Source organism: Myotis yumanensis, unplaced genomic scaffold (assembly GCF_028538775.1).
Source record: "Myotis yumanensis isolate MYYU_CA2020_CCGP unplaced genomic scaffold, mMyoYum1.0.hap1 SCAF_12, whole genome shotgun sequence".
NCBI classification, from domain to species: domain Eukaryota; kingdom Metazoa; phylum Chordata; class Mammalia; order Chiroptera; family Vespertilionidae; genus Myotis; species Myotis yumanensis.
The window spans coordinates 15576676-15599212 of NW_027223763.1; the positions used below are offsets into that span (position 1 = coordinate 15576676).

The following is a 22537-nucleotide window of genomic DNA, read 5'->3' on the forward strand; positions in this document are numbered from 1 at the left end:
TGCTTCTTCACTTCATCCAACCACACTGTCAGACACAGACTCCTCCCCTCCCCTAGCTGGGCCCTACTCTGTTTTCCCAGCCTTTGTGTCCCCCCATAACATCTCCCAACTAGACGAAGCCCCAGGGGAGCAGGAAATTGATGTCTTGTTCCCTAGTGTGTCTCTAAAATAGGGCCTGACACAAGATTGAGGAATGAACAAATCAACATATTTCATTTAATCTTACCCCCACGAAACAGGCACGTTGCTACCTGCATTGTACAGATGAGGAACGTAAGCCTAGAGAGATGGATTGACTAGCTCATGGTCACACAGCTGGAACAGGACAGAACTCCAGGGTAGGACAAGAATGTGAGGGGGATTGTATCCCGGGAAGAGGTTAGGGGTGGGGGCAGGAAGGGAGTGAGAAAAGAAACTGGGGGGGTGGTGTCAGAGGGCCAGGGGCAAGGTGAGGACATCAGCAAGGGTCTGGACAGGGAGCCTTTGCAAGGGAACCCCAGGGCAGAGTCCCTCTGGGGCCTCACTGCTCCCAGAGACCAACGTGCCACCAGAGTCCAGGCTCCTTGTGCTGGCGGCTCTGGTATCTGACATCATCCATGTCCCCAAGGAGCTCAGGCCTCCGCCCTAGGGCGGAGAAACATGGTGAAGGAGGGAGTGCGTGTGTGTGTGTGTGTGTGTGTGTGTGTGTGTGTGTGTCCAGCCTCGCTGTTTGCCATGTTGTCACGTCTTCTTAATCAGTTTATATCTGGGAGCGATGACTTCATCTCCTGTGGTTCTCAACAGCCATTGTCAGGCCTCCGTGGAAAGATTGGGCCTGGCACTATCTGAGTTCTGAGCTGGGTTGGGAGAGCCAGTTGGCTGGCCCTAACTTGACCTGGGCCAGAGGTTTATGGTTAGATCTCCTCCAAGAGCCTCCCCTCCCAATGGTCACCCTTAAATCTGGCCCTCATTGTCCATGGGGAGCCCAGGGCAGCAAACTCCCGCCAGCACACCCAGGCTCTGCCCTCAAGGGCTCCTGCTGGCTGCTAGAGGAGGCAGATGGGTCACCAGAACCTATGGTTAGAGGGGCTTCTGGGAGTTGGTGGTCTGGCCACAGTGGGAAGGTGAAGGCTGGTGGAAGGTATCCCTGCGTAGAGGAGGGGAGAGGCTCGCTGACAGGCTACGTTGCTGGCCACGTGTGATTGTATGTTGGCCCTGGGGCGTGGCAGGGAATAGGGAGGAAGATAGTGGGAAGGCAGGCAGGGTTTGAACTTGATCCTTAAGGTCACTGGGAGCTGGAAGGATTAAAGGAGGTGGGAACTGGTCAGATCAGTGATGTGAGGAGCACCTCCCTGGCTGTGTGCGAGGGTGGGTGCTGGAGGGTGTCTGGGAAGAGGAGGAGGAGCAGGAAGCTGGCAGTTGAGGGCTGGCCCCATCTTCCCCGTCATCCTCAAGGGGAAGGGTCTCCTCCCTGCCCCTACCTCATACAGCCAGGGGCTGCTGTCCCCACCCCTGGAAAGCTTGTAGACCAAGGATGGGAGGGGGGATGGGAGAGGGAAGAAGTCAGGGTCCTAGTCCACTTCCTGAACCCCCAGGCAAGTTATTCATCTCTCCCAGCCTCAATTTCTGGGCCCAGAAAGGAGTGAGAAAAGCAAACATTTCATTTTGCTTGAGATGGAGGTCTGAGCCTGCAGGGGCTGGTGAGGGGCTCACATATCTGTTAAAACTTCTGTTTTCATTTCTTCCAAAAGTAAGAATCTAACTGCCCGACTCCAGTAGGCGTCCAGCAGGGAAATGCTTTGAAAGGGGTCCTTGCCCAGCTGAGGACGCCAGGTTCCCCCACAGAGAGAGGAGGGCTGGTCTGCTCTCTCCCTTGTCCCCACCCATCTTCCTTTGCCTGCCTTCGCCGCGCCCCTGGTTCAGCATTGTCTTTTGGGGCAAGAAAACAGTTCAGCAAACCTTCCCTCAGCATCTTTTATCTGCGTGGGCCTGTGTTTGGCCCAGGACAGGCAGGGATGGTTAATATACTGAGGCAGCTATTAAGGGGGAGAAAGATTGTTGTGTTGTCTTGTGTTTAAAGATCTGGATGCAGAAGCAGCTACCCTGGGGCCAGAGGCCCTGGGTTCTGGGCGCTTCTCTCTTCTGCCCGTGGGACGCTGGGCAGATTACAGGACCTTGGTATCTTCAGCCCCAAACCTAGGTCAGTCTGTGGTGATCCCTTCCCGTTCAAAAGCTCTGGGACCAGTGTTGGATGTGCGCACACCCCGTCTGAGTGCAGTGTCAGGGCAGAGCCCAAAGAGCAGACTCCGGATGGAGCAGGCGGACCTGCGTTTGAACCCGGTTGTCCAGCTCACTGTTTGTGACTTGGGGCACATTACTTCCTTCCGTGTCTCTGAGCCGGGGCTTTCTCCGATGTCAATGGGTAATGGGGTACGCCTGATAGGCTGTGCCCGGGCGGCTAGGGAACCCCCCAGTCATACTCATGCTGCTCAGAGCCTCTTCTGACAGTGCCTGCTCCCTGCCAAGAACACACCCAGCCCCACCTGTCCTCTTCCCAGCTGCGCTGTGCTTGGCGGAGTTAGCCAGTTAGCCAGGCCTCCAGCCTGACCTCCTGGGAACGAGGGTGGGGAGACAGAAACTGGCAGCCCCAGGCCTGCAGCTGCCCCCTGAGCCCTAGGAGGGGCCCCCACAAACAATTCCAGGTGGGGCGGGCAGGGTCTCACACGGCTTAAAAACCCCCCTTGATTTAAATATGTTGTCCTTTGGAATTGTGTCTTGCTTTATGAAGAAAGTGTTTGCTAATGAAATTAATAGTGTAAACAAGATTTGGGGAGGGCGGGCAGCCAGGGGAGAGAGGTTATTTAAACACACTTCAAAGAACACCCTTCTGCAGCATCTAAGCCACACCATTTGCATGCATAACGATGGTGCTAATTATAGGTGGCCTCATCTGTTAACAAGCTTGCCTGGTTGTGCTACATTCTTGTGATCACGCAGTCAGGATTCCCCGGCTCGCTCCTCACTAAAGATAACAACAACAGTAATAATAGTGCCTGTCATTTTTTGATCTCTCACTATGTGCCAGGCATCCTACCAGGCACTTGATAGTCTTCACCGCATTGAATCTTCACAACAGCTCTGTGTCCCTAAGATTCCTGTCTCCTGCGTGCGGGAGGGTGAGACTGAAATCAGTGCCCTGTGCTCACACGGCCCAGAGCTGGCGGTTGGGGAAATGCCCCAGGCCTTGTCGACCCTTCCGTTCTTTCCTCTCTGTGACACGACTTCTCTAGGACACAGGACTCTGCTCACGTTGTGTCTTGAAGCTTTCTGCTGGTGGTTTGGTCCTCTCAGAAACCTCCTTTTGCTGAAGAGGAAGCTGAGACTCTGACAGAGTTGAGGGCAGTGCAAGAGGGGAGGCGGAGGCCATGCATTTCTAGGGTAAAACCAGCCCCAGCATCTCCACCCACCTTCCCACAGTGAAGGGCGCAGCCCCTCCTCACCCTCCCCAGGTCCTGAGGAGTCCCGCCTTGAAGGGGAGGGTGTCTGCCTTTCCTACTCTAGCTGGGCTGGACTTGGCCTCCGATCAAAGGAAACGAGAGGGCAGTAAACAGGTGGGAGGACACCGGCATGTCAGCATGTCATCACGTCACCGATTGCTTTACACACTGTCATAAAATGGGAGGTTGCACATGAGTGGCTCGTGGCCACAGGTAGCCCACAGGCAGGTTTCGTTTCATTTGAGAGGGTGGAGCGGTGTTTTTTGGTGTGTATTTTTTTTTAATTGCTTACCAATACTTAACCACCCCTAAAACATGTACCAGAAAAATATGGGGTTTTTTGGGGTTTTCTTTGAAACAAACAAAACACAGATGTGGCGACATTGGGCCTCTATTCCTGTAGGCAAAGCATTGGCCTCGGCAGTTCACCCCGGACTCCTCCACTCCACCTTCAGGTGCTCACCTGCATTAGCTCTTCCCAGCCATCCTGGGAGAAGTGTGTGTGGGGGTGGGGGCTCCTATTCTATAGATGCCAACCCAGGGCCCCAAGGGGACTGACTGGACCCCTCCACGAACTGCTGGTGAGGCCAGGACTTAAACCTCCATCCTCACCGCCCACCTTGTGTGGTTTTCACCTCCTTACCTACCAGCTCTGTCCGACACCCTCCCGCCCCCCCCCCCCCCGCCCCCCGACCGCCAAGGAAAGAAGGAAACCTTTCACAGGCCTAATGATTCAGAAATAACCAACAGGGAGCCCACGGAACTGTTCCTGTCTCCCCCTCTCGCTTTCCACCCTCCTCGAGGCCGGAGGGGACATGGGAAACCTATTCATTTAAACTCAATTATTTTCTCGAAGACAGAACAGAACTGAATTGGGTCAATGCTATATTTGCTGTGCTCAGCTGTTTCCCCTGCAACACCATCACCCACCGGGTGTATTGCTGGGCTCCGTGCCGCCAGGCTCGCCAATTAGAAGTCCCTGTCAGCGGCCATTCCTTGGCAAGCTTGGCTGGGGAACAGGCCCGTCCTCGGCGCATTCCCCCAACAGGCTGTAGGTATGGGAGCGTTTAATGTCCAACACCAGTCTGCCGTGGAGGTGCTTCTGACAGCGCAGTTTCTGCAAGTGGAGAGACTAAGGCCTGGCGAAGGAGAGTGCTTGCGGGAGAAGCAAGCCTTGGAGTCAGACCCGATGGGGACTGTGCCAGCCGTGCGACTTGGGCAGAGTACGTGACCCTCTGCAGTTCTGTCTCCTGCCTGTAAATGAGGCACGAGAACTTGGCACACCTCCTGGGGTGGGGCTGTCGTGATGTAAATGTGACACAGTAGCCAGGGGTCTGCCTGGGTGCAACCACCTGTCCACACTCATTCCCTGCACAATGTACCAGGCTCAGAGCTCGGTGGGGACCCAGGTCTCAGCAGGAGAGGATGTGCTGGGACTTCCTCCTCCTGGTGAAACCTTCCCCAGTTCCCTGCACCCAACCTGCATGTGCCCCTGCGCTGTTACAGATCCCCTGTTGGCCAGGCCTTGCAATGGATACCTTTTGCAGCTTCCTCTGGGCCCAGGGCTTGATGAGTGTTTTTCTTTGGCATTAATGTCTGTGTGCGACCCTCCCCTATTGGAGTGCCACCTTCTTGAGGGCAGAGACCAGGTGTCTCGTTCACCTGCTTGTATCCTGGCTGTGTGACCTTGGACTGGATGTTTAACCTTGGTGGGCCTGTTTCCTCGTCTGTAAAATGGGACCGGGATGCCTCCCTCTGGCACATGGCACGGGAAGGGGCGAGGAGTATCAAACATGGCCTCGCTGTGGGAGATGCCTGCAGCGGATCAGAAAACACCTGGAGGAAATAAAATCAGATGCTTCCTGTTAGGTCTGACCAAGTAACTGAATCGTTACCCCCTCCCCTGGGAACTGACCTTCAGGCCACTTCACAACTGACATTCCCTTTCGCTGAGACCACATTCCACTTGTTAAGACCACATTCCACTTGCTGAGACCATTATCTCTCCTCTCCGGACTCTCCCAGGATTCGGACCCGCCCAGAGAGTTCCCCGCGAAAAAGCCCGCCTACAGTCCTTTAAAACCTCTGACTCCCCGTCTCTGGGTGCTGGCTCCATTTGGGGGCTCAGCCAATCTCTTCTCCAGATGACCTAGTAAATGTATAATCCCTCACCACTTTGGCCTCTTACGTTCCTCCGGCGACCCTAACATCTCCCTCCACTCTCTTCACGCAGGGAACCTAAGAGCCGGATTCGGGGGTCCTGGGTGGGTTGGCAGTGCCATCTTGTTGCAGAAGTACCATCGGACTACAAGAAGAAGTGTGGGCAGGTTGTGGCCGGCGGCCTCCCCGCCTCTGCTCCACCTTCTCTGCTGCAGAGGGCTGGGCCTTCCCCAAGGCCAGGTACTCTAGCCTCATAGTCATCTCCAGTTGCCAGTGGTAGGGCTGGGACCTCACCTGCCCTGCTGACCTCTAGGCAAGGCATCCGGGTCCAGTGCCTGCCACTGACCTTGCCTTTTGGCAGTGCTGGAACCTGGAGGTGGGGCAAGATTCCCCACCCCCACCTCACAGTGTTGTCACTGGTCCCAAGGGTTTGGGGTGAGTAAGGGGACAGTTCAGGGAGGTTTGGATTCCTTGACCTTTTAGGAGGCGTGTGTGAACTCGGGCTTTGGGCCTGGTTCTGACACGGGGTGGTGGTGATAGCTCTGAGGGCAGAGTGGGGTGGGGATAAGACTTGGGTCCTGGCCCTAACCGGTTTGGCTAAGTGGATAGAGTGTCGGCCTGCAGACTGAAAGGTCCCAGGTTCGATTCTGGTCGAGGGCATATACCTTGGTTACGGGCACATCCCCAGTAGAAGGTGTGCAGGAGGCAGCTGATCGATGTTTCTCTCTCATCAATGTTTCTATCTCTCTCCCTTCCTCTCTGTAAAAAATCAATAAAATATATTTTTTTTAAAAAAGACTTGGGTCCTGGGCAGCAGGTAACTAGTCAGAGACACAGAAGCTGGGCTCTGGTGGGAACACAGTGAGTAGAACTGGAGCCTGGGGACAGTGCTTAGGGATGAGGGACACACACACACACACACACACACACACACGCTGACCCCAGCATACTGTACCGTAGGGGCTGGCAGTCACAGGCCCATCAACTGGAGCCATCCCCTCTTGCCCCCTGACAGCATTCACAGCATTCAGTCCCTGGACCACCGTGCTGGGTGTCACCCAGCACATGGCACTGTGACAACCAGAAAAGAGAAATGCTGACCATGTCTCACCGTCTGTTTGAGTAAATTTACTCTACGTTTTTCCGAGGAACCTTCGCATGGGTGGGAATTTACTCCCCTGAATGGAATCATTACAATTTTTGAGTGAACATGTGTCAACATCTCTGTCGGGGGGAGGTTCCAGGATTCTCTGCCGGCTGAAGTCATTACCAGAAGACACTGGTTGGGCGGGCAGATAGGGTGGTACAAACTGGCTGGCCTGATGGGAGGCGGGGATGTGAGCTGGGGGGATGTCTGAGCAGGTGAAGAGGAGGGAGTGGGTAGTTGGGAGGCTGCAAGGTGACAATATACATGAACCCCCCCACACACACACATCGTAAAACAAGGTGAGCGGAGAACACATGCGGGGCGGGCAAGGACAGAGAACGGGGCACTGGCCGCTCGGACCAGAAAGACAGGCTGGGGCCAGACTGAGGGGCCTGAATGCCAACTCCTGACAGTAACTAGCTGTGTGACCTTGGGCAGCTGTCCAACCTTTCTGTGCTTCCGCCTCATTTTAGTACAATGTAGCTGTGGACACCAACAGTTTTTATGGCTCTTTGGAGGGTTAATCAAGATAATGCATGTAAAATACTTAGCACTGAGCCTTACACATGGCCGGTGCCAGGACACATTTGTTGTTTGGTGGTGATGATGAAACCACACAAGCATAGATGTGCTCATATAAATTAATGGCTCAGCTGCTTTGAAACTGTTACCCAGAGTTGGCCCTCAATCTACCACCACATTTGCTTCTCATCCTCCGCTGAGGAGAGCCATGGTCTCTTCAGAAGCCCTTGTCCACGAACAGCCAGGCTCTGGGGCTGACCGTCGTCTGCAGGGCATCCCTGTCTGGTCCTGTGTCTGCTTCTGTCCCGCTGATGACTCCTCCTCCCATTCAGGCAGTTCTTAGGCCCCCCAGAGAGGGCCTGTCCTCCCACAGCCTCTAGACAGGAGAGCCGTGGTCACAGGAAAGGTCCCTCCCAGACATGAGCCTCTCTCTCCCCAAGGCGATGCCTGGCCCTGCCTGGAAGTGTTCCTTGGCAGTCTTGGGGCTGGCTCTCTCGCACCCCAGGAAATGCTAAGCTTTCTGAGGGAGGAGGGGTCCAGAGAGCCTTGCCCTGTTGGTGAGACACCCTCAGATCTGAAATGATGCGACATCTGGGCTCTGTGCTTTGGGGAGAAGATTGGCCTGCAGGGTGTATATGTCCATTGCACAATTACTGAGTCCCAGGACCTGAAGAAACATAGATGAATAGACCCCCAGCAGCACCCAGGAGAGGGGGAGGCGGGCCAGGGATTCAGGAAGAGGGAGAGAGCTTGCACACTCCTGTTCCTGGAGACCTTGAGAAAGGCCCCCCCTTCGGTGGGGGCAGTTGAGCTGGATCTTGGAAGGTGAATGAGAATTAGAAATAGGAGGTGTATCCTGAGAAAGGACAGGGCATGCATGGGGCAAACCCTGGTGGCTGGATGGAATGGGTGTAAAGGTGAGGAGTGTGTGGTGGGTGGGGCCTCAGTTACGGAGGCCTGGCTCACTGGAGGTGCTGGAACCAGGAGGGGCTGGATCGGGATGCCTCTGAAATTCCCCAGCTACACATGGTCAAGGATGGTCAAGTGTACTCACTCTGCTTCTGCATTTTGTTCAAGATGACTGTGGGAGGAGCTTGCAGGAGGTTATGCAGTCCTCTGAGCTGAGGCTAAGAAGGGGATGGAGGAAGCAACTTATTCATGGCCAAATAGCCAGTAAGTGTGGGAGCCTAAGTTAGGATGTACATCTTTTGACCACCAGATACAGGCTTATTTCTTTTTAGCTTGTGACACCACCCCCCCTCCTGTGACAGCTGTCGTGCAGAGTGAGAGACCCTGTCACAGGAGCCCATTTTGTTATAGATATTAGAACTGTGTGGACCAACCAGCAGGGGAAATCTGGGAAGGCTTCCAGGAGGAAGGATATTAGACTTGGGGAGGGCGGTAAGAGGGGATGAGTAATAGGTACAAATGGTTGTCTGTGGTGAGGCACTTCTTGCAGATGAAGCTGCATCAACCTGTGCAAGTGACTGAACTCTGGACTTGACTTATTTGTCTACAAAGTGGTCACAACATCAGCCTTGCCTCTTCGTTGCCACAGTTGAACTCAAGTGGGAGGAGGGGCTCGGAGATGCTCTGCTCCCTCCTCCTGCGTCATTGCCTTGGCTACTCTGGGAGCCAGAGGGGCTTCTCCTGAAATTTTATTAAGACATTGGATAGGCCCGGATGAAAACTGTGAGGGGGAAAGGCCACCTCAGAGGGAAGAGAACCACTAAGCGCACTGCTTGGCTTAGAGCCCCCTGGAATGGGGGAGGGGTGGGGAGGACTTGGGTATTGTTGGATCACCTGTGGTCAGAATCGCCTGTGCCCAGAATAGGGCACAACAGGGGGTGGAATGAGTTTGACTTCCCAGGTTGGGGGTTGCTTTGGACCACAGTCAGACCTGTTCACCAGCCCTGCAGGTGCCCCAGCCAGAGTCCTGCACCAAGTAGGTGCCTGTTGGTCTGGCACTTAGTAGGGGTTCAGTTATTTGCTGAGGGACTGGAGCAGGGGACTTAAACTGGGGCTTGTGATGCCTCTGGATACAGAAGCCATGGAGTAGGCAGGACCCCAGGCAGGTCTCTGTCCCCCAGGGCCCCTCTTTACCCATATTCACATGGTGGGATTAGAATCCCTACCCCACTACATCAAGGAGTTGTGCAGCAGCCCCTTCGGTGGAGGCCACTGGGTGGGGGGCCTCAGTTGAATTGGTCCCACTGGGTGGTGGCTGTCAGGGACGCAGGGTGGTTCCTGCCTGTGGTAGAGGTTCAAGGCATTGCTTTGGCTTCTCTAGTGGACAGAAAAGGGGGTGACCCCAGGCAGAAATGTTGGGTTACCTGGACTTGCCCTTCCCTAGGGATTTGTGTTTCTCTGAGGATCAGGTGCACGTGACCCCAGGATGAAGGAGCAGGCCAGCGATGGGACTGCCTTTGTGGCGTTCACAAACCTGGGCAGCTCTCCCAGTTCACCTGCCTGTGTACTCCGTCCCTCCCGAGATTAACCCTCCCCCTCTCTGCTCAGGCTCATCCAGGGGACCAGGCCCAGAGGAAACTTGAACCCTGGACTACTGCAGGGAACTCAGTTCCTCCCAGCTGGGTGCCTGCTGTTGTTGACTCCCTTAGTCAGGCGGGAGGGCGGGAGTAAGGAGCCCAGCTTCCCCGGGCCCTCCAGTCTGGTGACCTTGGTAGGCAAATCGCTGGCCTTGTCTGCACCTCCGTCTTTGTTTGAATTTTTTAAATGTTTGAATGAAAGGGCGGGGGCGGAGAGTGGGGGGGCGGAAGGGTGGAGGAGAGGGGAGCAGTCTACCCCCCCATTGCATTGAGCTGGGGGTGGGGCTGTACTTCCCTGTGATCAGAGAAGAAAGTGTTTGCAGCTGGGGGCAGCTGGCTTCGGAATGTACCCAGCTGCCTGGCCCGGGAAGGGAAGGGCCTGTGGCTGCAGGTGGGCGAGCCGCCTGGCTGGGTGGCGGGTGGTGGGGCGGTCTGGAGAGAGAGAGAGAGAGAGAGAGAGAGAGAGAGAGAGAGAGAGAGAGAGAGAGAGTCGGGGGCGGGGGGGGGGGGGGGGAGGGTGCGGAAGTCTGGAAGGCTCAGTGTGCAGTGCCCAGGGAGGTGGCTCTGGCATCCCTCCCAGTCTTTTGGTTACCCCCACTCCCACCTATACAGCTTTAGCTGGCCCATCCCAGAAAGGTTCATTCAACACATCTGTCAGTGCCTACCTTGTACCAGCATTGGCCTGCGGTGTGCCAGGTTTACCAGGGTGAGCAGGTTTGTTCCTGCGGACCTGAGATTCTCATGGTGGGAGAGAGGGGGCAAACAAGGTGATTTCAGGTCAGTGCTATGAAGAATATGAAGCCAGGTGATAACTTGGGGGGGGGGGGGGAGTGGGCGAGTTGCTCCTTTAGCGGGAGTGCTCAGGAACGGCCTGTCCTAGGAGAGGACACTTGATCTGAGACAAGAATGAGGCAAAACCAGCCTTGCCTAGAGCCAGGGCCAGCGGAGGGAATGTCCAGTGTAAAGACCCAGAGGCGGGGCTCCCGGCCGTTGATGACCCTGGGCGGAGCCAGCGCTTTAGGGGAGGAGCCTGGGAGGGACCTCTCCTGGCTGTGAGTCTCAGCCAGGCCCAGAGCTCCCTGCTCAGGTGCCCTGGGAGGGACCCTTTCCTGAGGCCGGAAGTGGCGGTTTCCAGGCGTCTTTCTAAACTTCTTGGACCTGGAGGTGGTGCCTACTGGTTACCTGTGTGGAAGGCTGTAATTTTCCACTGTTCTCTGGAGGACCCGGAAATCTCTTGATGTTGTCATCGCTGTATTTTTTTTAAGACGTTTGTGAAATTTCAACTTGGAAGACAGATTCAACGTGTACTTTGCAGGAAGGGGGAAGCCTGCCTGGGCACGCCTCTTAGATGCTGGCCTGGGCTGAGAGGCCTCCTGATCCGGCCAGAAGTGGCACCTGGATGCCAACCATCCTTGGGGATGAGCCTCTGTGGTATTGGACTCCTTGGTGACAACCTCAGCAAGATCCTGGACCGGGCCAGAGGATCTGCGCTGTGGAGGCCTGCCCGTTCTCAAAAGCTGGACCTGGCTCCCCGGCACCTGGTACCCAGACCTGGGTCTGCGGAGAGGCCAGGGTGCTCACCGCCAAGGTCTGTGGGTGGCTTTGCCAGGGCAGGGGCACAGGAAGCTTCCTTCCCCCGTGGACCTCTGATGGGGGTGGAGGGAGACTGGAGGCTGTGGGGTTGTTTCTCCTGGGAGCCCTGTCCTGGGGCCAGGGCCTCATTGACGAGTGAAGGTGGTCAGCAGCCAGCCAGGACCCTTCAGGGGCTTGAGAGGAAGTGCAAAGGTGGGTGCCCAGGGTTGGTAGGCTGGCTTCTCCTCCTTCTGGGAATCAGGCCCTGCCCTCTTGGGAGCATCATGTCTCCGGGAGGGGAGGCAGTGGGGTACCTGGAAGGTGATCTAGGCCCAGGGAACTGGTGAGGTTGGCAAGGCAGGCTGTCAGGAGGGGGCTTTGACCTCAGGCTGTGTTCCCAGTGAGGACTCTTGCCTGTTCTTTAACGGGAGGCTGCCAGCGCAGGTGAGGAGAAGGGGCAAGCCCCTGGGGCTCTTGGACCCAGATTTAATAATCCTAGCCTGTCTCTCTGGTGGTTAGTATTGCAGGCGAGGAGCTTGACTTCGAAAACTTGTATTGATCCAGACACTAATGAAAAGTAAAGGGGCTTTTGGAGCACGGTTTTTTCTTTTTTTTCCTACTAGAGAAAAGGACATCAGAGTCCTAAACCACAATTTTGTTTTTCTCCCACCCTAGATTTGGGGGCCCTGGGGGGTGACGGGGCCTTGCTCAGATGTCACCTCTTCAGGGAGCCTTCCCTTGCTGCGCGGTCATCCCTCTGTTCTCCAGTCAGTGGACTGAAGCTGCCCCTGTGCATCTAGTCCATCTCCCATAGGGGCTGGGGGGCGGCAGAAGCCTCTCGCTCACCTGGGATGCCCCCCCCCCCCCTACTCCCCAGGGAGCGAGAGGCATCTCCCTAGGAGACATTTGAAGGCTGGACTCTTGACTTCTGTGTCTTTCTAGGCTTGGTTTCTTTGCGGCCATGCTGTTTTTTTGCACACATTATTTCAAATACTTACCGAGCTCTTACAGCATGCCAAACCCCACCCCCCTGTGCCTCAGGATGTGGAAAACACACAGACATGGCCCTGGGCATACCGAGCTCTGGAAAGGAATTCCAGGTTGGGTGAAGTTCCCTAAGTGAAATATAAGTCAGGGATTTCTGTCTGCTTAGTTCAGCACCTGGATTCCCAGTGCTCAAAAGAGTGCCTGGGACATAGTTTGCATTTAAATATTTGCTGGCTGAATGAGCAAGGTGCAATGAAGGAAGCATGCTAGGTGGTTCAGTGGGGAGTAATGGGGATGTGTCAAGAGCTGTTGGAATGGGGCAGTAGGGGGAGGGCTGAGTTCCAAAAGATTCCCTAAGCCAGCCAGCCTTCGGAAGAGAGGGAAAATAGAGGAGCCGCAGTACAAAGTCCCGGAGGCAGGCAAGCCCAGGGTGCCTGCAGGTGCAGGGTGGGGGTTGCTGGATGAGGGCTGAGGGCAGGTAATCCACCTGGCCAACGTCTTCCACCTGGGGAGGACTTTGGATGTATTCTGAGTGCTGATTGGACTAATTGATGGGTTTCGAGCCCTGGAGTTAAATAATGATTTGCATTTCTAAAGGGTCCCAGTTCCACCCTAGTAGGGAGTTGGGGGGTGGAGTGAGGCTGCCTGAGCAGGTTCCATGGAATGGATGAGTGTGGGATTTCAGAGGAGGTAGCAGTCGGATTTGCTGATGGGCTGCATTTTAAAGGCCAAGGAGAGGTAGGGTTCGTGGCGTTTTGAGACTCTACACTTTAACCACTGAGATGGAGGCCCACTTTGGACTTTCAGGAGTTCAGGAGATGTCAGCCAGCACTTAGATCTGTGAGCCTGGAGCTCAGGGGAGGGGAGGGGAGGGCTGGAGATAGAAACTTAGGAGTCCTGAGCACACTGGACATACTTAAAGCTAAGGAGTGGTGAAATCACCAAAGGAAAGTATCTTCCTGGAGGAGTGTCCCAAATCAGATCCTGAGAAACTACACCTGGGGGAAAGGTGATGCGGGTGCCTGGGAAGGAGCACAGTGGCCTGTGCAGGAGGAGGGACGCCAGGTCACGTCACCCCTTGCTGACTGATTAATAGCCCTGTGGGTGAGGAGGTAATGGTGGCGCCTAAGTCACCCAGGGCCCTGCTGCCCCAGGGATAGTGGCCACATGGTCTGCCAGGGCTGCAGGGCATTGCTCCCGCCTCCTACCTTGTTTCCTCTGGTGCTCCACACCCGCCCTGCCCGCCCTCAGCACACATGCTGGTTGCTTTAGGCTCTGGGAAGGTAGAAGGAGGCAGGCTTCGAGCCTGGCCAAGCCTGGGGGCGCTTGGGGCGGAGGGAGGCTGTTTGTGCAGCAGGTGTGAGGTGGCTTTTCTGACTGCTGCACAGCTTCCCACAGGAAAGCGAGCTCAGCTGCACCACAAACCCTGGGGACACCTGGGGAGTGAGGGGACGGGCAGAGAAGGCCAAGGGCTGGGCTCCACCTGGAGAGGTGACACACTCTTACGCTGCCTCCTGATGACAGTCAGTGTCGCTGCTTGGCTGCTTCGTGCCCTCTCTTCCCTCCCCCTGCCCAGCAAATCCCAATTGGCCTGGGGGTGGGGCAGAGGCAGGCTGTTTTCAGGTTTCAAAGTATTTGGGCCACAGCCCAGCCTTCCTGTCTTTCTGGCCTCCTGGGAGAGGGTGGGCATTTAAGAGGTTCTGGGAGGGTGGTCTTGCCTGGTAGTCATGAAGGTCCCAGTTGGACTCCCTCCTTTTTACAGAAAGAAACTAATGCCCAGAGAAAAGTGACTTGCCCAGGGTTACTACCCAGGACTGGTTCCCAGCTGTGTGCCTCCCGGGATAGCCTGGGCTGGTCTCTCTTCAGTGATCGCTCTGAGCCAGGCTTTGTCTGCAATCAGTGACTCCTCACAGCCACCCCGTGAGGTTATACCATTACTATTGTTCATCTGACAGAGGGGGAAACAGAGGCCCGGAGAGGTGACTGGCCTTGTCCAAGAGCACACAAGTTGTATGTGGCTCAGCCCAGATTTGAACTGTCCGTTCTGGCTTCAGAGCCCATGTTTTTAACCGCCAGGCTGTAGCCTCAAGCTTATGTGACTAGGGGTTCCATGGAAACAGAAGGAGGGTGGTAAATCCTTGACTGGCTCGCCCCTGCAGCTTTAGGCCCGAGGACTCCGCCTGGCCTTGGCCTTTCAGATAGAGGATGGCATCTGAGAAACAGCGTCTACTGCCTGCCTAGCTACCCCAGGTGCCAGGAAATGGCCCGTCTTTTTCAGAGGGCTTGTTAGAACAGGTACTGAGGCCCAGGCAGTCAAGTCTCTCTTCCTTTCCTCCCTTGGCCCCCTTCTATCTAGCAGTTGGGCAGGCCCTGCCCACCCTCTGGAGCCTTGGGGCCCCAGGAGAGCCTGCTGAGCCCTGGGCTCCCCTCACCTGCCGCCTCCTCTGGCCATGCAGCCTGTCCAGGAGGGGCCTGGGCCTGAGTGTGAAGTGCCCACCGCTGCAGGTCTGCCTGTCTCCTCCATGTCCTGCCAGATGTCATGATACAGTGTTCTCATCTGCATGTGAGAAGGGGAAAGACTGGAACCAACCTCAGAGGGTTTTGAGGCCCAGATGAAAGCCCCGTGTTGGGGCACCTGTGACAAGTGAGCCCTCATCCTCACCCCTTCATTTTGCCCATGAAGGAAAGGTGCTTTTGGGCTGGGGAGAGCTGGGCCTCCGGGAGTGGGAGGGAGCAAGTGGGGGAACGCATCCTGGCTTTGGCTGACCTCTCATGGCTGGGTCCCAGCTTCCCGCACGCTGTACGAAGTCCCGGGCAGGTTGGGAACCTCTGCCCATGGCCGTTCCTCCTCTGAGATGGGGCCAGCTATTGCCTGTCTTGTGGGGTGGTTGTGAGGAATAGTGAGCCCGTGCTATGAAGTGCTAAGCGCCGTGCCAGGCACGAAGCGAGTGCTTAAAAACGGCTGCCATTTCTACGCTTATTCTTCAAGATGTAGCCCCATTGTTTTGGGGTTCTTTGGAGCCTTTGGGTGAAATTTGGATTTTTTTACTATTGTGCATTTTATCTACAGTCTTCCTTAGAAGCCCAAGACCTTCAATCTGATCGTGACTCTTTGGTTTTTGTTGTTGTTTGATGTCCGGTTTTCTGTAAAGAAAAAGGGATCTGTGCCTTTAAGACCCTGGTTGGGCCAAGCGGGACACTGTTCCTTTAAAAGCACATTACGGAGAGTTGGAACTTCGCCTTTGTTTAACTAGCCATGATTAGTCCCAGCGGACAGGGCTGGAGTGGCATGTCCAGGACCAGAGCTGGGTTGGACTGGCTGGGCCCGGTGGGGAACGGCGGGCAGCTGGCTGGCTGGCCCGGCCCCCTGGTGTCCTGGGCCTGGCGAGCTCGGTGGCCACGCTGAGAGATGGTGAGTGGCCTGAACAGAGGTTGGAATGAGGGAGGCCGGGAAGGAGGAAGGAGGGAAGCTGCCGGCGCTGGGGCCACCAGGCAGCCTCCTGGGCCCAGGGTGATCTCTGTGAGACGGGTGGGCACTACCTGTTAGAGAGGGACTGCCCAGGTGCCAGCCTGGGGGGGGTGGGGCGCCTCAGGAATTCCCCGGGGATGGTGTGTCCGTCCCTCTGCAGACATGGACAGCCAGCCTGAATATGGAAGCAATTAGGATAGCCCCGCCAAAGAGCAAGAAACAAAAAGTGCCGGGGCTGTTCTTAGTCTTTAACGAGAGGAAACCGGTGTGTTGTTTCTGTGTGGCGGGCCCCGTTGAGAACCGGGAAGTGCTTGGAGCCGATGAGAAGTTTTCTGAGCTGAGGAACTTGGCCTTTGCTCTGAGTGGCCCAGCCCTGGGCCAGGCTGGGTGGGGCTGTGCAGGGTTTGGGGGCCATGTCATCTCCACCCCAGCCCCCCAGTGGGTCTCTCCTTTCCCCTCCTCCCTGCCTCTGTCTGTCCCCTGGTCCGTCGGCCGGCGGGGTGGGGTGGTGGAAGACCAGGCAGGCTGTGTCTGGGCCTGGAGTGTGTTTTGCTCCAGCTTAAATATTTGAAACAGTTGTCAGGAAGGAGCCCGGTCCCTGTGATGCAGCCGTCTTTGCTGGGGCAGTCCTCGTCTCTGAGTCAGAAACTGTTGCAAACTTTCCTGTGGACGGGTCATGAGGAAGAACTGAGCTGCCTGGTTTGTCACAAGTATCCTTTGGTCCTTAGCCGCTTTCACTACCACTGGGGCTGGCAGTGGGTCAGATTCCTACCAGCTTGGTGTCCTTCTCACCATTTTCCCGACCGGGGAAACGACTTGCCCAGGGTCGCACAGGAGGTGAGCGTTCTGGTGACCAGAGTCCTGTACGTTACCGCAAAGTTGGTTCGGTTGATCCCGGTTTCTGTCGGCTGATGAAAGCCTGAGGCAGTGTCAGGCAGTTCAGAGGGCGTGGAGTTGGAGCCCGGACGCCAGGCCTCCAGCCCTGGTCTGGAACTTGACCAAGGGCAAGTTGCAGGACCCATTTGAGCCTCCACTTCTTTGTGTACCTGGAGGTGGGGGCCTAAGGGAAAACCCTGGAGGGACTTGTCATTTCTGCTGGGGCAGCTGTCGGAGGTGGTGGTCTTGGGGCCAGGCCTGGAGGTGGACAGCCCCGAGTGACCGGAGCCAGATGGGGCTGAGCAGGGCTGCTGTGGCTGGGCTGGGAGGTACCTGGGAAGCTGCATGTAAAGTGCGTGGTGTGATGGGTTGCAGTCCACGGGCCAGGTGGCAAATGACAGAGCCAGCTTAGCCTGGAGTCAGCCCCTGTGGGGTGGGAAGCGGCTGTGGGCTCTCGGAGTCTGATGCACTATCAGGGCCTTGGCAAGCCCCAAGGTCTCGGAGCCTCCGTTTTCTTAACTGTAGTTGGGCGGCCGGGCTACTTGAGGGTCAGCGATGTGGGGTGTGTGCAGTGTGGAGCCGGTGGGGGTACAGTGCACTTCCCAGGTGTGTGGGCAAGTGGGGGTGTGTGTTGGGTGAGGCAGGTACTAGAGAGCCACAGAGGGCTTAGCCACACCCCAGTTTCCTTTGACATCATTTCTCTGAGTGTCTGCCTTTGCTGGTGGCCTGGGAGCCTGTGGCCTGCTGGCACCACCTTCTCCCCCTGCCCTGTTGAATGTGACAGTGGGAAACAGAGCTCTGAGGCCTCCCCTGGGGGTCCCAAGGCCCCCCGGCTCAGTGCTGGCGTACTGAAGGTGCTCAGTAACTATATACTGGGGTGCTGGACTCGCTAGCCCGGGAGGAGGCGGCATCAGCATAATGAACCTCAGAACAAATCCTGGCAGGAGGTAAGGGAGGTCCCATTTGTTAGATACAGAAGTTGAGCAGGAGAGGCCCTGTGGAGGTCTACGCTCCCTCAAGCCAGCACCCCTCCCCCTCCCTGCCTTTGCCTCTTGTCTCCCTGCTGCCACGAAGCCCCTCTGTCCCGAATGATGGCTGGGATGGACACAGCTGGGCGGCAGGTGAGCACTGGGGCTGGAGCCGAGGGTGCCGGCGTTTATTCTGAGCCGTGTCTCTTCTTCAAGGGGACTTGAGGTGCCTACTTGAAATGTCAGTCTCCTCCAGCTGCTCTGGGAGGCGGTGGGTCGGTGCCGTGGCTGAGGGTCTCGGAGTCAGTCGGCAGAGGCTTTTGGACAGCCCACATGCAGGGAGGGCCAGGAGGGCTCTGCCTGCTGGGCAGAGTGAGAGGCGTCTTGGAAATGTCAGGGGGCCCAGGGAAAAGCCAGGAGCAACCAGAGAGGCGACAGGGCCGAATGCCCAAGAGAGGCAGGGCCAGGCTGCACACAGGCTCCCTCTGTGGCTCCGAAGATACTGTTTCCCCATTCTACAGAGGGGATAGCTGAGGCGTGCAGGTTAACAGAGTCACAGAGCATTATGTTTATGTGTTTGTTTCTGAGGAAGGAGGCCTTACCACATTCGACCAGTCATCAGCCAGTGTGGTGCCAGAAGCTGGGCGTCCTTAGTTGACAGAAAGCCTGGTGCCCAGGGATGGGGGAAGGACTCTCCCAAGGTCATATTGTCACTAGCATGAATGGCCCACACAGCACCAGGAGACCACATGGCATGATGCCCGGGCATTGGGTGGAGGAGATGAGGGGGGAGATGCTGCTCCTGCCCCGCCCTCACATTCCATGGGGGTACAGTCTGAACCTGGGAGGGCTTCCTGGAGGTGGAGAAATGGGAGGGAGTTGATAAGCCAGAGGGGACATGGCGTCTTTAAGGAGCGGAAGTCCTTGGTTTTCAGCTCGTTCATTTATTTATTTCATCATCCAGTCCTACTTGGGTCATGAGTCCCGCGAGCCGAGGCAGCTGTTGGAAGTGTTTATGGTTTCTGGTGGGGGTGGGGGAACCAGTCCCACAGTGGGTGGTGTGATCTGTGGGGACCGAGGGGTGTGTTTACATGTGTGAGTAGGAGACTGAGCTGGCAGGGAGGGAACGCCTTGGCCAGGCCTTGAACCATTCTCGAGAGCCTGCTGTGCATGTGAAGAAGCTGGACGGGCAGCCCGGCCGCGAGTGCAGTGGGCTGCTCTGGGGTTAACAGTGTCCAGGCTGTGGCAGATGAGGCTGGGGTCTCAGTCTTGGATGCTGTGCTCCTGGGTCCGGGAGGGGGAGGGGCTCTTTACTCTGGATGACTAGGGGTGGCTTACGGTTTGGGGGTGTCACCTTCTCTAATCTTTCTGAGTGGCTGGACCAGGCTTGGTAATTTCTTTTTTTTTTTTTAAATATATTTTTATTGATTTCAGAGAGGAAGGGAGAGGGAGATAGAAACATCAGTGATGAAAGAGAATCATTGATCGGCTGCCTCCTGCACGCCCCCTACTGGGGATCGAGCCCGCAGCCCAGGCATATGCCCTTAACCAGAATCGAACCTGCGACCCTTCGGTCCACAGGCCGACGCTCTATCCATTGAGCCACGCTGGCCAGGGCCAGGCTTGGTAATTTCTCCTGGGGACCAAGAAGGGGATAGAGAGCTGTCCCTACTCAGAAGAGGAGGGGCACGAGGCCCTCAGCTAACTTTCAATTTGCCCAGATCCCATCCTATCCAATGAGTGCTCCTCAGATTCTCTTCTCTTAAAATTCAGGGCACTTCGCAGTTCCACTGAGGTTTATGAATGTTTAAAAACTGCTGTGAGGTCCCCAAAGTAATTTGACAAGTCTGGCAGCTATTGATTAAAAACCCAAAATTATTCAGGTTGCAGGAGGACGTGAGGGATTAGATGGAAAGTTTTTTTGTTTCTTCTTTCTCTGCGTGCCCTTTGCCACCTCCCTCCCATCCCCCCCGCCCCCCCCCCCAAAAAAAAAGGAAAGAAAGAAGGTGTGGGGAGGTAAATGTGTCCTGGGATGGTTTTGAAAACTCCATTAGGCTGTTGAATTATACTGGCAAGGTTGGGGATGGGGATGGGGTACATGTGCCTTTCCCCGCCTCCCTGGTCTCTCCTCAAGCCTGTGGCCCAGGCCACCAGCAGGCAGCAATGAGGTATCACTCTGTGGATATTAGGGTGGCAGTGGCGGTGGCGGTGGCGGTGGGAAGAGATATATGGCAGTTAGTAAAGGGTCTTATGTTTATAGGGAGTTGGCATTGGGAGGTGGGGCTGTGGTGCTTTCTGAAGTAGCTCAGGTGAGGAAATAGCAGCCTAGAGAGAGGAGGAAACCTGTCAGGGCATTGCAGCATCTGTGGATCCAAGGGAGAAAGGGGTGCGCCCGAGGTCACCAGCAGATTCAGGGCGTACGAGGACAGGAGCCTGCTGGGGCACTGGGCTGACTGGATGCCGGCCCTCAGGCCTGCCCCCGTGTGAAGTGGGTTCCAGGACAGTCCCACAGAGGGTGATCTGGCCGTTAGGGTCCCAGCTTCCACTTGTGGATCCTGTGACCCAGCCAAGCCACTCCTCTCTCTAAGCCTGGTGTCCTGAAGCTTCCGTCACCGAATCCTTTAAATGATCTGGGGGTGTGGGGAGGGTTGCCCCATGAACCCAGGCTCATCAACCTGTTTGAGTTCCTGCTCTCCCTTCCGCTGGGGCGACGCTGCCTTTTGTTGAAGAAGGCTGTGCATCGATGTTTTACACAGGTGAACACGTAGTAGGTGCTTAGTAAGTGGCTGCTCAGTGCAGGCTGCTGTAGCCACAGCACGTGATGCATTGCCAGTACTCCTGTCTGGTTGCCAGGATGTGGAGCCTCCTTTGCCAGCTCAGCCCTGTGGTGACAGGGGAAGCACAGGCTCCCAGGCAGTAGACCAGGCCCCTCCCAGCCCAGGGCTCGTGTGGGTATGGGGACAGGGTCATGCTGGTTCTAGTGACTGCTAGGACCTGCCCCCTCGCCTTGGACTCAGGGAAGCCTGGGCCAAGAGAGTCCGTGCCTCCAGGCCAGGCCCTGTCATCCCAGGGAGCCTTCTCAGGCAGGACGGGTAACCTCCCTGCCTTTTAAGGACAGGCTCTGTCTCCCCAGGGCCCTGGGAGCCGCAGGGCGGCTACATTCTTCTCCCTTCCCCTGGGACACCAGCTGGGCCAGGAGTTGAGCAGCCGGTTCCCAGGCCTGGAGGGCAAGGCTGGGCCTGGGGGGAGTTGGCTCTGCTGGGCGTTCTGGGTGGGGCACTGTCCTGCCACTAGATTCACTGGATTCCCAGGAGGTCAGTGCCCTTTCTCTGCCTGTGTGCCAGGACCCGTGGGCAGATTCTCAGCACAGCCTCCTGGACCTGCTCGGCTGTGACAGGCAGAGGCATGGTTGGCATGCTGTGACCTGACTCCACAGTCCGCAGGTCCTGCCAGCCCTTAAGTGGGCACCTCCTCTCTGGAGACCAGCTTTATCCAGGATTCTGCCCCTTCCAGGCCTGGCTGTGGCAGTGGCAGTGGCAGTGGCAGTGGCAGTGGCAAGGGCCCACACAGGAAATTAAGGGCTTTTTTTTTTTTTTTAGACATCCCTGCATTTGGGTAGAGGGAGTTTGTCCCATTTTGTAGATGGGGAAAATGGAGGCATGGAGAAGAAGGTAAGGGATTTGAGTGGTCAGAGGAAGGAAACAGAATGGCCTGGGGAGTCCCTGTCTTGTCGCCCCAAATGTCAGGAGCGTCCTCTGCCGTCAACCTCGATAATAGTAGGTGCATCCTTCCTTGTTCACAGCCGTTCCCTGCTCCTGCCACTGGAACTGTCACAGTGACTGATGGAGTCACCGGCGTCTACCCCTGCTCTCCCTAGCATCTCCCCCACATTCTCACCTGATCCTTACAGCAGCCCTCTTGAGGAAGAGATTCATTCTCCCCACTTATGGATGGGGAAACTGAGGCCTGGAGAGTTCAATGATTTAAACATCTCAAGGTTGCTTGTTTTATAAGGAATGGAGACTAGATTACAGCTGGGCACCCTTGACACTAGGCCCTCCTGCCCTCCTACCTATTCCCATCGACAGGTGTGTGTGAGGGGGGATGGGCAGGGGGACATGCGTGCTCACTCCCGGGGCTCCTTCCACTGCCTGCCTGCATGTTCTGACTGCCCGGCCTGTTACTCTAACAGCCCCCTAGCAGTGTAGGCATCTCCTCCACAGCATGTCTGAAAGGGTCTCCCAGTTCCTACCTGCACACCGTCAGAGACTGGGTGCTGACTCCCCTAGAACCAGCCTGGCCCGTGTGGGGCCAGCTGTGACTGAGCAGTAATTGACCTCTCCTGGTCCCAGCCCTGCCCCCTGGGGGAATACAGGGCAGCTCCCTCTGCCCCCTCTGAGGCTCTTACTTTCCAGGCTATGCAACCCCACTTTCAGCTCACCCCACCCATAGCTGGCGAAGTCCTCCCCATGTCAGGAACTTGTTGATAATTGCAGGTTTTGTTTTGGGGTCTCCTCCCTCCTTGAAATAATGGGGAATTTGCTAAACTTCTGTGTCACTAACATTTAAAGAGAAAAAAGGACAGGGTTGAAAAACAGCTCGTGGGTTGGCTGGAAGGCTATCAGATAAGGCTGTGGCCCAGGAGCTGGGACAAGGTCTCCTTGTTCCTGCTCCCTGGCCGCACAATGAGCTGCTGTTGGGACCTGGCTGTATCTCCAGCAGCAGCTCTGCCTCTGCCCCTGCCCGTGATGTGCCCACGTTTCCTGGGCTCCTGGGAGGGGTGCCCTGCCCCAGCCGGTCTCTCTAGCTCTTTC

The 22537-nt window shown here is 56.3% G+C and overlaps 1 protein-coding gene across 11 annotated transcripts in view; it reads left to right on the top strand.

Moving 5' to 3' along the window:
• Window positions 1-22537, top strand: part of DAB2IP (DAB2 interacting protein) — a 177956-nt gene that overhangs the window by 126977 nt on the left and 28442 nt on the right. Inside the window, exon 1 of one of the 11 annotated variants that reach the window (XM_070430838.1) lies at window positions 10963-11439. The exons of 9 other annotated variants lie outside the window; for them this stretch is intronic. In XM_070430838.1, the coding sequence (XP_070286939.1) occupies window positions 11270-11439 (170 nt within the window). In that variant the 5' untranslated portion in view covers window positions 10963-11269. Of the gene's footprint in view, window positions 1-10962; window positions 11440-15549; window positions 15823-22537 lie in introns of those variants that run through there. One more of the 11 variants, XM_070430840.1, reaches the window with a different exon arrangement.